Source organism: Apodemus sylvaticus, chromosome 20 (assembly GCF_947179515.1).
Source record: "Apodemus sylvaticus chromosome 20, mApoSyl1.1, whole genome shotgun sequence".
Classification (NCBI taxonomy): Eukaryota; Metazoa; Chordata; class Mammalia; order Rodentia; family Muridae; genus Apodemus; species Apodemus sylvaticus.
The window spans coordinates 53,997,234-54,013,616 of NC_067491.1; the positions used below are offsets into that span (position 1 = coordinate 53,997,234).

General features: G+C 43.0%; 1 protein-coding gene across 1 annotated transcript; it reads right to left on the minus strand.

The window, feature by feature from the left end:
- Positions 1–13,566: 13,566 nt before the first annotated feature.
- LOC127670555 (olfactory receptor 10T2-like) lies at positions 13,567–16,301 on the minus strand. The gene is made up of 2 exons (XM_052165065.1): positions 16,296–16,301; positions 13,567–14,520 (listed from the first exon to the last, which is right to left on the minus strand). Exons 1-2 carry the CDS (start codon positions 16,299–16,301, stop codon positions 13,567–13,569), a joined length of 960 nt encoding a protein of 319 aa, XP_052021025.1.
- Positions 16,302–16,383: the final 82 nt, after the last annotated feature.

Sequence of the window (16,383 nt, forward strand, 5' to 3'; positions counted from 1 at the left end):
AAGCAGAAAAACCACCAGAGGCAGAGAGCCCTGAGCAAAAAGGACAATCTTAAAGGAATCACAATCCCAGAGTTCACGTTATACCCTGGACAGACGTGGTGGAACAAATAGAAAACCCAAGTTTAAGAACATGAATCTGACAGTCAACAAAAACACCAAAAATCGCACACCAGGGGAGAGGATAGCTCCTCCCACAAACATGTGGAAAACCTGGATTTCCACATGTAAAAAAGTGAAACTAGACCCAAATCTATCACCTTGCATAGAATTAATTCATCTCCAAATGGATCAACATAAAATCAGAAACACCGAATCTTCTAGAACATAGGGAGTCCCTTGCATGATACAGGTGTGGAGAAGGAATTTCTGAATAGGACCCCTCCCCCCATCTGCTGATTGCTAGTCTTTGTCAACCTGACATAAACTGGTATCATCTGGGAAGAGACAACCTCAACTGAAAAAAACTGTCTATCAGGTTGGCCTGTAGGCAAATATGTGGAAAATCTTCTTGATGCACAATGGATGTGGGAGGGCCGATCGCAGAGTGTGCAGTGCGACTGTAGGTAAGTGGTCCTGTGTTATATAAAAAGGCACATTGAGCAAGCCAGCAATCAGCATTACTTCATGGTCTAGTCTCTAGGTCCTGGCTTGAGTTTCTTCTGTGGCTTCTCTTAGTGATAGGCCATAAACTGTAAAACAAAATTAACCTTTTCCTCCCCAAGTTGAGTTTTGGTCAGTGTTTTATCACAGCAACAGAAAACAAACAAGAACACTCAAGAATTAAGGCCAATAACTGGCAAAAGAAATGTCATAAAACTAAAAAGTCTGCACAGCAAAGAAGTTAATCAAGTGAAGAGACAGCCTGCAAAGTGTGGGAGGAGGAGGAGGAGGAGGAGGAGGAGGAGGAGGAGGAGGAGAAGGAGGAGGAAGAGGAGAAGCAAAAGGCTAGGAAATACCTTAAAAGGTAGTGAACATCTTTAGCTATTAGGGAAATGTCTTGGGGTCCAGGAATCACCTCACAAACTACACTAACACCGATCTCAGTCAGACAGGGGTAGTTTATTGAGCATACAACCCAGGACTGATAGATCATGGCTATGGTCCTGGTTCAGGAACCAAACTGTGACCCCAAGTTAAGGGGGTCACAGTTCCTACAGGTCTTTTTTGGGGGATTTTTTTTTTTGAGACAGGGTTTCTCTGTGTAGCCTTGTCTGTCCTGGAACTCACTCTGCAGACCAGGCTAGCCTCGAACTCAGAAATCTGCCTGCCTTTGCCTCTCAGAGTGCTGGGATTACAGGCTTGCGCCACCACCACCCAGCTCCTTCAGGTCTTTTTAAGCCTAAAATCTACAAACATCTGTGCCAAGTTATTGCACCAATCAGGACTTAGGCATAGGGGGATTTCCTTAGGAACATGTCTTTGTTGGACACTTACCTTTTCCCATGGTTTGGGATATTCAACTGTAGTAGGGGACTTGCCTTCTCTAACATTCATGTCTTAACTTCTCTATCAGGATGGGACTTCAACATTCATGTCTTAACTTGCCAACCAGGGTGTCAGTTGCCCACGCACATGTTTCTTTCTGCCAAATAGGATGACAGTTCTCAGGGAAGCCTTAAGAACTTCACTCAACCAGTACTCAAAATGGAAGTCTTTTTCTTTTTTTTTTCTTCTTTTTTTAATTTTTTTCTTTTTTTTTGTTTGTTTATTTTTGTTTTGGGGGGTTTTTTGTTTTGTTTTGCTTTTTGGCAGGATTTGTTTTATTTTATTCAATATATTTTTTTATTTACATTTCAAATGATCTCCCCTTTTCTGGTCCTCCACTCCCTCAAAGTCACATAAACCCCCTTCCCTCCCCTTGTTCTCCCACCCACCCCTTCCCACTTCCCCGTTCTGGTTTTGCCTTATACTGCTACACTGAGTCTTTCCAGAACCAGGGGCCACTCCTCCATTCTTCTTGTACCTCATTTGATGTGTGGATTATGTTTTGGGTATTCCAGTTTTCCAGCTAATATCCACTTGGAGCAGAAAATGAAACAGAAAACCCTAAGCGGAGCACTGGAGTGTTTTAAGAATGAGAGAGGCAAATGTGTCGTCACCACCCTCCCCTTCCACCATGTTTGGAGGCCCCCTTCTGCTAATTGTGCCTGTTCCTTGCCCCTTAACCGATTCATTCGTCGGGTACTTTCACTTAGAGAATGAGGAAGCCTGTTTTCCCAGTTCCCGGCCATACGTTCATTTCCAGCCCGCTTTCACAAGGTTCGGGCGGGAAAACGGGGACTGTTTGTGCCACTCGGGAGGAGTGGTGGGTACTCTGCTCTGTCATGTGTGGGTGAGTGTCCCCCTGAGCTAAGGAGGACCCTCCAGAGAGACGGAGTGCAAAATGGAAGTCTTATCCCAAATTGTTTTTTATACTGGTGCAGGTGTCTCTCTTATGTTGGGGTCTATTCCAGGGGTAGCTTATGCCTAATAAAATCATATACATTGGTACAGGAAGTGCTGGTGGTGGGTGGTTAGGCCCAAGCTTATTGTGGGTGTTATAAAAAACAACTCTATTGACTTCTATCATGATGATTGGTTTCCAAGGACACAGAACACAACAGAATACGTATGTGATCAACTTGGCATTAGAAAGTTTCCTAGTAACAGCAGAAACATATGAGAAAGTTTCCTTATAATGGCAGGCTAGCCAGAGAACAGTTACCAAGGCCTCGACACTTTACCTAGGCCCTTATCATTCCATTTAGGCCTTAATGTTTTACCTGGACCTTGACAAAATACAAAGTAGAACTACTTGGAGTCCTCATTTTCACCCCAGTCAGAATGTATAAGATCAAGAAGACAACTGATAACAAATGGTATTGGAGACATGGTTAGAAGATGGACCCTCATTCACTGCTGGGACTGCAAATTGGGAATGCCACCGTGGAAATCAGTATGAAGAATTCAAAAACAAACAAACAAAACAAAACAACAACAACAGCAAAAAAAAAAAAAAAAAAACTAAAACTAGGCTACTCTGAGGCATAACACCCAAAGAACTAGATGTCCAGTTTTAGAGATGTTTGCTGGTCCATGTGCATTGCTGCTCTATTTACAATAGCTAGAAAGTGGAGACCACCTAAGCCACAAGGTGGTGGCGTACACCTTTAATCCCAGCACTTGAGAGACTGAGGCAGGCTAATTAATTTCTGAGTTCTGAGTTCAAGGCCAGCCTGGTCTTCATAGTGAGTTTCAGGACAACCAGGGCTATACAGAGAAACCCTATCTAGAAAAACCAAAGGGAAAAAAAGAAGAGAAAAGAAAAGATTTTCAACAGATCACAGACAAAATAATTATAACCTAAAGAAAGAGAGGCTTATCAATGTAGACACACAGAGAATAGCAAATAGACCACACTAGAAAGTCCCCTCAGCATATAATAATCAAAATACTAAACATACAGAACAAGGAATATTAAAAGTTGCAATGGAAAAAGACCAGGTAACATAAAAAGGCATACCTATTAGAATAACACCTGACTTCTCAGTGGAGACTCTAAAAGCCAGAAGACCTTAGACAGATAGATGTTCTACAGCTCAATACCAGTCCTGAGTACTATATATAGGAAAACTTTCTATCACAATAGATGGAGAAAGTAGGACCTTCCATAATGAAACAAATGTAAGCAATATCTGTCTACAAATTCAGTCTGAGATGGAATTAGAAGGAAAACACCACGCTGAAGAAGTTAACTGTACCTAAGAAAAACACAGGAAATAATCTCAGACCAGCAGATCAAAATAGTAACAACAGCAACAATCAGAATCAATAATCATTGGTCATCAATAGCTCTCAATCAATGGTCTCAATTCCCCAATGATGGCTGGTATAACTGTTTTAATATCTGACAAAATAAACTTTGAATCAAAACTAATTAGAAGAGATTGGGAAGAACACTCCAAACTCAGTAAAGGAACTATCCACCAAGAGGGCACTGCCATTTTTAACATCTATTCCATGAGAACGCGGACATCCAAGTTTGTAAAAGAAGCACTTGAACAGCGTCAATCACATAGTGAGCCTCCCACACTCATAGCAGATGCTTTCAATGACCCACTGTCTCTGTTAGACAGAGTATCCAGACAAAAACTAAACAGAGACATGCTGAAGGTTATAGATGAGATAATAGTCTCTATAAACCGAAGGGACCTACCACGGAATCTACAGAACCTTTCTCCCAAACATGGAAGAATATGCCTTCTTCTCACCATCTCATGAAACTTTCCCAAATTGATCACACACTCAGACACAAAGCAAGTATCAACAGATACAAGAAACATAACTGAAATGACTCCCTGCTTCCTATCTGACCACCATGGGTTAAAGATGAAAATCAGCAACAACAGAAACAATAGAAAACTTACAAACTTACAAACAAATAGAAGACTTTTGTTACAAAAGTGGAACAATTTGCTACTGAATGAAAAATTGGTCAAGACAAATTAAAGCCTATCTAAAATTGAATAAAAATGAATATACAACATATCCAGGCTTATAGCACAAATGAGAGCTTTGCTAAGAGGCAAGTTCACAGCACTAAGTATCTACATTAAAAATGAATGGAGAGATCTCATACTAATGATGTAACAGCACAATTGAAACCTGTAGAACAAAATGAAGAATTCACATTGCAAATTAGTAGACAGAAAGAAATAATCAAACACATGGCCGAAATCAATAAAATAGAAACAACAACAAAAAACAGTACAAAGAACAATGAAACAAAAAGTTCATTCATTCTTCGGGTAAATCAGTAAAATTTACTCAATTTAATCAATTTAAACATACCTATAACTCCTAGTGAAACAGAAACAATCATCAAACATCTCCCAACCAAAAATTGCCCAGGAACAGGTGGTTTTAGCACAGAATTCTACTGGACTTTCAAATGAGAGTTAATGCCAACATTCCTCAAATTATTCCACAAAGTAGAAACAAGTAATTTCCAGGGCTGGAGAGATGGCTCAGCGGTTAAGAGCACTGACTGCTCTTCCAAAGGTCCCGCGTTCAAATCCCAGCAACCACATGGTGGCTCACAGCCATCCATAACGAGATCTGACACCCTCTTCTGGGGTGTCTGAAGACAGCTACAGTGTACTTACATATAATAAATAAATAAATCTTTTTTAAAAAAAAAGAAGTAATTTCCATTTCGTTTCATGAGGCCATAGTTATCCTGATATCCAAACCACACAAAGACCAAAGAAAGAGAATCCCGCCCCCTAAAATTACTCAATAAAACACTTTCAAACTGAATCCAAGAGCACATTAAAAAAATCAACTAGGTCTCATCCCAAAGATGTAGGGATGGTTCAATATACAAAAATAGATTAATGTAATTGACCATATAAACAAACTGAAACACAAAAACCACATAATAAATTCATTATATGCAGAAAAGGCTTCTGACAATATCCAACACTGCTTTGTGACAAAATTCTTGGAGATATTAGGAATATAAGAAATACATCAACGTAATAAAGGTAGTTTAGGGCAAGCCCATAGTCTACATCAACTTAAATGAACAGAAACTCAAAGCAATTTCACCAAAAATCAGGAACAAGACAAGGTTGTCTACTCTCTCCATACCTGTTCAATGTAGTTCTTGAAGTCTTAGCTAGAGCAAGACAATTAAAGGAGATCAAAAGTATACAAATTGGAAAGGAAGAAGTCAAAGTATCTTCATTTGCAGATAAGTAGTGATCAGTGAGTGAACCTAAAAATTCCACTGGCAAACTCCTACACTTTCAGCAAAGTAGATGAATACAAAGTCAACTCACAGAGCTGGAGAGATGGCTCAGCAGTTAACAGCACTGACTTCTCTTCCAGAGATCCTAAGTTCAAGTCCCAACAACCACAAGGTGGCTCACAACTATCTATAATGGGATCCAATGCCTCTTCTGGTGTGTCTGAAGACAACTACAGTGTATTCATATAAAATAAATATAGAAAAAACAAAGTCAACTCACAAAAAATCAGTAGTCCTCCTATATACAAATGACAAATGAACTGAGAAATCAAGAAAAAACACCTTTGACAATAGCTACAAATACTATAAAATATCTGGGATAGCTCTAATCAAGCAAGTGAAAGATTTGTATGATAAAAACTTCAACTTTGAAAAAATTAAAGAAGATATCAAATGATAGAAAGATGTCCTATGTTCATGAATCATTAAGAATGGCCTTCCTACTAAAAGCAATCTATAGATTCAATGCATTCCCCCCAAATTCCAACACATTTCTTCAAAGATCTTGAAATGACAATAATCAACTTTAAAAATAAAAGAGGATATCTAGAGCAATCTGGAATAATGAAAGAACTGTGGGAGATGTCACTATCAACAATTTAAAGTTGTACTGTAAAGCTATAGTAATAAAAGCAATGTGGTTTTGGCACAAAACAGACATATTGGTCAATGGAATTGAATTGAAGACCCAGACATAAACCCACATCTCTATGGACACCTGATTTTTTTATTTTAATAAAGGCAGAAATACACACTGGAAAGAGAAAGCAAGTTCAACAAATGAAAATGGTCAAACTGGATGTCTGCATGTAGAAGAATCAAAATAGAACCACACTTACCACCCTGCATAAAACTCAACTCCAAATAGATCAAAAAACACGAACAAAAGATCAGATGCACTAAGCCTAATAGAAGAGAAGACGGGGAATAGCCTTGAACTCTTTGACCCAGGAAAAGACATTTTAAACAGAATACCATTAGCATAGGCAACTAATAAATGGACCCTCCCTCGTGAAATTGAAATTCCTGTGGCAAAGGAGATCATCATTTGGACAAAGGTAGACATTTTTAACAGAGAGAAAGCACATAATTGGGAGGTTAGAAAATGGAGAGATCTGGGAAGAGTTGTCATAGAAAAAATATGATCAAAATATTTTATATGAAGGATTTTCAAATACAAAATTTAAAAAACATCAAGCAATAAACAAAGAAAGAACAATAAAGTAACATGACAAAACACATATACACTCATAACAATCTTTAACGTTTATACACATGTGAAGTTCTAAAGTGAAAATAGGGGAGTCCTGCAGAGGAGGGGATGAATGATCTGGGGAACTAGGGGTGTCAGGGACACCACAAGGACACAAAATCAACTGACAGGAACTTCTGGGAGCTCACGGATATCAGGGAGCCTGTAGGGATCTGACCTAGGTCCTCTGCATATGCATATGGTTGTGTAACTCAGTGTTCTTGTGGGAACCCTAAAAGTGGAAGTGGTAGCTGACCCTGACTTTTTTGCCTACGTGTGGGACCTTTTTCCTCCTGCTGGATTGTCTCGTCCAGCCTTAGTGGGATGGCATGTGCCTGGTCTCATTGTAGCTTGTTATGCCTCATTTGGTTGATATCCCTGGGAGGCAAGGGGATGGATCTGGGGAAGAAGGGAGGTGGGGGTAATGACTAGGGGAGAGCAGAGAGAAAACTGTGGTCAGAATAAAATAATAAATAAAGAGAAAATGGAAATAAATTGCTAGACTTAATTTTCAATTTGTTCGTGAAGTACTGTTAAATCATGGAAAATGAATAATAATAACTACATAGAATGTTTTGTCCCAAATATGATGTAAACTGAAGGAATATACACCAATTTAACAAAGCAATGCATTGTGAAGAAGCTTCTAGTTAAAGGCTGTTTAGATGTTAAGAATCAAAAAGAAGCAAGCATGAAATCAGCTGATCTGTTTATATTTAATTGTAGTTGAAGCACTGGCTACATGTAATTAATTATAAGCTGGTTGTTCTCATTGGCATTGGGCTTTCGTTTATAGAATAAAATCACAGGTTAATAATTTATTATGATTCTCATATGGACAGCATTTTCAACAAATGGTGTTGATTCATCTAGCGGTCAGCAGGTAGAAGAGTGCAAATTGATCCATTCTTATCTCCCTTTACAAAGCTCAAGTCCAAGTGGATCAAGGACCTCGACATAAAACTAGATACACTGAATCTGATAGAGAAAGTAGGGGAAAGGTCTCGAACACATGTGCACAGGGGAAATGTTCCTGAACAGAACACCAGTGGTTTATGCTCTAGGATCAAGAATCAACAAATGTGACCTCATTAAATTGCCAAGCTTTTGTAAGGCAAAGGGCACTGTCAATAGGGCAAAATGGCAGCCAACAGACTTGGAAGAGATCTTTACCAATAGAGGGCTAATATCTAATATATACAAAGAACTCAAAAAGTTAGACTCCAGAGAACCAAATAACCCTATTTAAAAAGGGGGAACAGAGCTAAACAGAGAATTCTCAACTGAGGAAACTCAAAGGGCTGAGAAGCACCTAAAGAAATGTTCAAAATCCTTAGTCATCAGAGAATGCAAATCAAAACAACGCTGAGAGTCCACCTCATGCCAGTCAGAATGGCTAAGATCAAAAACTCAGGTGACAGCAGATGCTGGTGAGGATGTAGAGAGAGAGGAACAATTCTCCATTTCTTGTGGGATTGCAAGCTGGTACAACCACTCTGGAAATCAGTCTGGAGGTTCCTCAGAAAATTGGACATAGTACTACCTGAGGACCCAGCTATACTACTCCTGGGCATATATGCTCAAAAGATACTCCAACATGTAATAAGGACACATGCTCCACTATGTTCATAGCAGCCATATTTATAATAGCCAGAAACTGAAACAGACCAAATGTCCCTCAACAGAGGAATGGATACAGAAAATGTGGTATATATATACACAATGAAATAGTACTCAGCTATTAAAAACAATGACTTCATAAAATTCTCAGACAAATGGATGGAACTTGAAAATATGTACTCACTAATAAGTGGATATTAGCCCAAAAGTTCGGAATATCCAAGATTCAATTCACAGACCATATGAAGCCCAAGAGGGAGGGAGGAAGACCAAAACGTGGATGTTTCAGTGTTTCTTAGAAGGGTGAACAAAATACTCACAGGAGGAAATATGGAGACAAAGTGTGGAGCAGAGACTGAAGGAAAGGCCATCCAGAGACTGCCCTGCCTGGTAATTCATATACAGTCACCAAACCTGGACACTGTTATGGATGCAGAGAAGTGCTTGCTGACAGAAGCCTGATATGGCTGTCTCCTGAGAGACTGTGCCAGAGCCTGACAAAGACACAGGTGGAACCTGGCAGCCAACCACGGGACCGAGCTAGGGGGTCCCTGATGGAGGAGTTGGAGAAGGGACTGAAGGAGCTGAGGGGGTTTGCAGCTCCATGGAGGGAGCAAGAGTGTCAACAGGACAGACCCCTCCCCCCAGAGCTCCTGGGGACTGGACCCCAACCAAAGAGTACACATGGAGGGACCCATGCCTCTGGCCGCATATGTGGCAGAGGATGGCCTTGTTGGACACCAGTGAGAGGAGAGGCCCTTGGGCCTGAGGGTGCTCAATGCCCCAGTGTAGGGGAATGACAGGAAGGGAAGACAGGAGTGGGTGGGGGGGGGAGCACCCTCATTGAGGCAGGGGAGCACCCTCATTGAGGCAGGGGAATGGGGAGGGGATAGGGGTTTTCTAAAAGGGAGACCTGGAAAGGAGAAAACATTTGAAATGTAAATAAAAAAATATCCAATAAAATATGGAAAAAATAAATAAAGTCATAGGTTAATAATTTATATGGCTTTCATTCAAGACCTCAGTATAGTCAAATTTTGATGAGAAAGATGTTGAATTTAAAGAATTCCAGTTTCTTCAGGACAAAATCACAACACAAAAGTGTGAAATCGCAACCAAGGCGTGAAAATTTAGTGAATTGTCTTCAGAATCCCACTGAAATATTGGTATGTATGATTGTATCAAAAGGCGAACTGATAATATATTTTATAAACCTTAAATTCTACACACATGACTCTTGGATCTTTTATCACCAATGATTGATAAAGAAAAAGAACCTTTATTGGAATTCAGCTTAAAAGTTAGGGAAATATGTGGATAATGCAAATTTAAGAAAGCACAAATTAGGACAGCCAGGGCTACACAGAGAAACCCTGTCTCAAAAAATACCAAAAACACACACACAAAAAGAAAGCACAAATTTAGATTTTAATAAGCAAATTCAATCAGTCTTAGAAAGATAATACTACATACAAGAGTATGTATGCATTATACAAGACACATAATGCAACATCTGTCCCGACAGAAAAATCCCATGGTTTCGAAACAAAGAAACAACTCTACAGAGAAGGTGGTACCCACACAGAGCACTGTCCTGTGTTCTAGGATTTTTGGTACAGGAAGGGACTCTGAATGCTACCAAGGAAGAAACATAAGCACCAACCCAACCATAAACCCTTTGACTACAGTGGTCTGCTACCTCCGAGATATGTTCATGCAATGGTAGCACAAAGCTTGTGAGATAAGTAACCAATATCCGATTTGATTTCAGCACAAGCTGGAACCCAAACCTGACGTGGTTTGGTTAACTAAGAACCTGACGCGAGATAGCTCAGGGACCCAGGGTAAAACCAAATACTGCTTTTTTTGTGTAGCAATAAAATGACTCCTAATGACAGTACCTCACTCTGCCATCATTAGAAAAACTTCCTCCTGCAGCAGAAAGGAAAGAAAATATAGAGAGACTCACAGACAGACTTTAGGCAGCATGAGAGACCTTAGAACACTCAGCCCTAAGTGGAATAGATGTCTCTCTGTCTCTGTGGAGCAGTGGACCGGGCCACCAAACAGAAAACCTGGTAGGGTCCAGCGGATTCAGAAGCCCAGGCAGGTCTCATAATCGAGAATGGTAGGCATCGAAATCCACTCCCTACAGTTCCTGTCCTGAAACGCATGACCATGGATGGCATTCCTGAGGGAAGCGTGGCCATCAGTCACGTAGGTGAAAGACCCGAAGCCCCTCCCCATGCAGATGAGGCACCCCTAACATCACAGACCAAGCCAATAGAAAGCACCCACCTCTAGACCCCACCCCAAAATGTGTATAAGATCCTATCCACAAGGACTGAAGTGCACAAGTCATTGCATAAAAGATCATCTGAGATCGCTGTCACGCTCCAGGGAAGAGTTTTCACTCCCAAAGCATTACTGTGGAAGCTGCTATGGAGTCCACAGCCACTTCCTGCTCGACGTCGTCCCCCTCCTCCTCCCCCCACGCCACACACACACACCTTGACTCCTAGATGCCCACTGCTGGCTACTGTGTCCTGCTGCTGCCTGCCACCGACTCCAGGAAAGCTGTGGCCCTACCATGGAAGAGGCCCAACTCCAGAGCTGCGACTCTTCCTTCGCTCCAGCAGGGCGGAGCCCTGCAGATCCCCTACACCAGTAGGCAGACCAGCATCTATTAAATGGCACTAAAAGGTGACGCTAGAACCTAGAAACTCTCCCGTATTCGTGGACTAGCAGAATTAGCAACGTGAAAAGACCTGTATTGACTAATACCATGTACAAAATCAAGACAATTTCCATCGAAATCGCAAAGATGTTCTCTACAGACCAAAAGAAAACTCTGAAGTTCATATGGAATCATGGATGAAAGACTTAAAGTAGACACAGATATCCTAAGCAGAAAGATGTTACAGTAGCTAATCTTAAATTATACTACAGTGCCTTAGTGCCAAGACAGCATGATCCTGGCACAAAACAAGATGACAAGCAACGGAACAAAACAGAAGGCTCAGAAACAAACCCACACAGAAACATCTAATGTTTAGCACAGCCGTCCCTTGAAAAAGGCTTTCTGAAATGGTGCTGGACGGGGCATAGTGGCACGCATCTTTAGTCCCAGAACTCAGGAGACAGAGGCAGTAGGATAACCATGAGCTTGAGCACGGCGGGCCTGCTCTACACAGCAAGTTCCAGGACAGCCAAAACTACACAGTGAGACCCTGTCTCAAAACAAAAATAAATAAAAATGAACTAAGTGGCAAGAGGAACAGTGGATATACTTACGCCAAAACAATGAAACTAGATGCATACTTCTTACCTTGCACAATTAAAACCGTATCAAAGATCTCAAAGTAAAACCTGAACCTCTAAGCATGAAACCTTAAAACTATTAAGGAAAATACGTCCTAGGCACAAGCAGGCATAAGAAAAGGATGCCAACAACACAGGACATAGTTCCAAGAGTTGACAACTGGGATTGAAATTGAAAAGCCTCGACCCAGGAAAGACAACCGCCACCAGAACACAGAAACAGCCTACATAACGGAAAAACGTTTCACCAACTCTGCATCAGATGATGGGCTCATAATGAAATATACAAAGAACCCAACAGCCAGGCAGCGGTGGCACACGCCTTTAATCCCAGCACTCAGGAGGAGAGGCAGGAAGATCTTTATAAGTTCAAGAGCCTGGTTTACAGAGAGAGTTCCAGCACAACCAGAACTACAGAGAAAAAAAAACAAACAAACAAAAAAAAAAAAACAAAAAACAAAAACAAAACAAAAAAAAAAAAAAAACCCTGTCTTGAAAAACAAATGTTGAGAAGCAGAGGCAGGCGGATTTCTGAGTTCAAAGCCAGCCTGGTCTACAGAGTGAGTTCCAGGACAGCCAGGGCTACACAGAGAAACCTGTCTCAAAAAGCCACCCCCCCCCCAATAAAGAAAAGAAAAAAGAAAAACAAACGAAGCTAAACTAAAAGTGGTTTTTTAAAAAACTGCACTTAAATGTGTGATTCTGACCAAAAGGCAGTCTTGAACAGTCAGGGGGATTTAAAAAAAAAAAAAAGGAAAAGAACAAAAGAAAACCACCCAGGGCCTTACATGTAGTGGGCATGTATTTCCCCTGAGCTACACCTCTGGCCTATGGTCCTCACTCCTTCTCCCGGTTAAAACTTCTAGGTGGACGCTGGAGTGGGGTGGGAAATGGAAGTGATGAAAATGTAGTCCTCATATATGAAGTTCTCAAGTAAAATTTTATTTTTTTTATTTTTAAAGATTTATTTATGTATATGAGTACACCATTGCTCTCCTCAGACACACCAGAAGAGGGCGTCAGATCTCATTACGGATGGTTGTGAGCCACCATGTGGTTGCTGGGAATTGAACTCAGGACCTCTGGAAGAGCGGTCGGTGCTCTTAACCGCTGAGGCATTAAAACTCACAGTTTTGCTTTAAACGCTGCTTTCTGTTGGGGGGTGGGGTATCACTAACATGAAGCTGAATGGGCAGGGAGGTGAGGAGGATCTCAGAGGAGAAAGAATATAATAAAAAATATATTGCACGAAAAAAATAAGAAACTAAAATGATAAAAAAAATTAAAACATGTTAAGAAAACTGCCCTCTGCCCCTCCGTCCATGGGTTGTATCAGTGGCGCCCTCCACTGGCCAACATTGAGAATTACAGATCATATTGCACCACATCAAGTCCAAGAATAAAGTCGCCCTTTATTGTGGTTGCTGTGTCTCAGGCACTGGCAAAAAACAGAAGTTACTTCATCTGGCATAGGGTTGCCTCCTATTTTCCCAGTAGGGAGCTAGAGTTCCAGGATGAAGATCGTGCTTTTTAAATATACTTGTATTAATTACTAGAGAAGCAAATAGACACATGCAAGTCCTTACTTAAATATGCCACAGCCCTGCGCCAGATTTTTCCTCAGGGCCACTCTCACCTCCTTGTTCCTCAGGGTGTAAACCACGGGGTTCAGCAGCGGGGTCACCACTGTGTAGAACACCGCCACCAGGCGGTCCTGGGAGGGGTTAACCCCAGAGTCTGGCCGCAGGTAGATGATGGAGGCGCAGCCAAAATGCACGATGACCACCGTGAGGTGGGCCGCGCAGGTGGAAAAGGCTTTGCGCCGACCAGCGGCCGAAGGGATCCTCACAATGGCCGCCACGATGAAGGCGTAGGACAGGAGGATGAGGAGGAAGGAGAACAGCACCACGAGGATGCTCAGGAAGAAGATGCCAAGCGCCTTGAGCGAGCTCTCGGCACAGCTGAGCTTGAGCACGGGCGCGATGTCACAGAAGAAGTGCTCCACGAGGCCTGCGCCACAGAAGGGCGAGGAGAAGATCATGCAGGTCTCGATCAAGGCCACTGAGAAGCCAGAGCAGAAAACCAAGGCTCCCAAACACAGGCAGACGGTGGGCCTCATGATCACAGAGTAGCGCAAGGGGTGGCAGATGGCCACATACCTGTCATAACCCATCAGGGTGAGGAGGAAGCAGTGGCTGCAACCCAAGCCTAGGAAGAAGAACATCTGGGCCCGGCAGCCCGCGATGGAGACGGCCTGGCTCTCCATCAGCAGATGAGCCAGCATATTGGGGATGGTGACCAGTGTGTAGCAGGTCTCAGAGAGGGAGAGCACGGCCAGGAATCGGTACATGGGGGTATGGAGAGTGCGGTCCACCTGGATGATGGTGATGATGGTAGCGTTGCCACTGAGCGTGACCAGGTAGGTGAGGAGGAACAAGATGAAGAGAGTGGGCCTCAGTTCTGGGAGGTTGGAGAATCCCACCAGCACAAACTCTGTCACCAGCCATGTCCCATTGTCCTGCTGTTTCTCAGGAGCCTGAGAGGAGATAGGGTTACTGGAATAAGGCAGGGCAGTGAGGCTAGGCTAGGCATCAGGTGTTGGGGAGGAGAATCGTCACTGGTTTGCAGATGAGACAGAGGGGCTCAGAAGCGGTCAGTTATTACTCAGCCAGCAAAAATGTCTCCTCGACATATAAGAAGATAAGAACTAACCAGGTGGTGTTGGTGGTGCACTCCTTGAATCCCAGTAGAGGCAAAGACAGGCAGAGAGAGAGGCAGGGGGGAGAGAGAGAGGGAGAAGGAGAGGGAGAGGGAGAGGGAGGGAGAGGAAAAGAAAGAGGTCCTGGGAGAAATGGCTCTGAGTACTGGCTGCTCTTTGAGAGGACCCAGGTTCGATTCCCAGGACCCACAGGACAGCTCACAACTGTCTCTAATCCAACACTCTTACACAAACATACATGCAACACACATGAAACAAAAACAAAAGAAAGGAAAAACATTAAATCCAATAGTATGTGGCACACACACACACACACACACACACACACACACTAAATCTTAAAAAAAAAATCACAAAGCAAAAAAAAAAAAAAAATTAAGCCTACAACAGCCAGTTTTCCTAGGTCTCCCATCCAAGTACCAAGCAGATCTAATCTTGTTCAGCACCTGAAGACAAACAAGGTCAGGCACCTCGTGGCAATATGGCCACAGACACAAAGTAAAGGTCTTTAGATGGGGAAAGAAGACAGTAAGGCCATCACTGGCTTATTTAAATCTAGAGAAAGATCCTACATGAGAACTCGTGACCCAACAGTGCTCGGAGAAAGAGACAAAGCAGGGAAGGCAGACGGCCAACAAAGGCGCACTGCTGGGCTGAGGAGACGCTCAGTGCGGGAAGAATGCTTGCTGTGGAAGTGCGGGACCTGAACCCCCAGAACATACTTATACAGACATGATGACTCCTGGCAGCTGGCTGCATCCCTCTGAGCCTCATCTGTGAACGTGACGAGAACGCCTATGAACACACCGTTGGCAAATGGTGCTGTGACCGACTTCCCAACCCAGAAGCCGAGAAGACCAGGCAGTCTTGCATGTGTCTAGACGGCCAGCAGTAAGACCTTTCATTGAGACACATCTTCCCAATGAGCTGGACACCCAGTCCGAACACAGAACTCAAGGTCCCAGCATTCTGGCCGCTAAAAGAACCTGGATGAGGCGTGTTGTAAACGCAGGACCAGATTCATGGTCCCACCTCTTAGACAAGAAGACCAGCATATCCAAGAAGTCACTCGATGCGGCCTGAAATCCCCATCTGCTCACTTGGAGCCCATGAAATGGACACCCTAAGAAGGTTCCAGGACAGCCCTTGCCTGCAGGGGTTACCTGTGGGTTCTGTGTTCAGGGACCTGCCAGCGTCATCCCCACTATGACAGCCAGAGACCCGGGGTCCTTCTTGAGGAGTGCGGGAATCAGAGAACCAGGAATGCTGGGGAGAGAGGGCCTGGTCCCTCCTTTCCTATTTCTTCTCATCAGGAACCCCTGAGGCTGGAGCCCCTCCCCTGCTGCTTCCATCTATCATCCTACAGTGTTCTGTGTGTGTGTGTGTGTGTGTGTGTGTGTGTGTGTGTGTGTGTCTGTGTGTGTCTGTGTGTGTGTGTGTGTCTGTGTGTCTGTGTGTCTGTGTGCCCATGTAGCTCTGGGCTGCAGGAGCATGTAGCATGTAGCTCTGGGCTGCAGGAGCATGTAGCATGTAGCTCTGGGCTGCAGGAACATGTAGCCCCACACGCCCAAACCCTCTCCTCTTTGTCTCACCACCATCCGTGCACCAGGGTTCTGTGTCTGCAGGGTTCAGAGCTGGAAGGAGCTCCCTCCTGTTTCCTTCTGAGAACATTGCAGATTC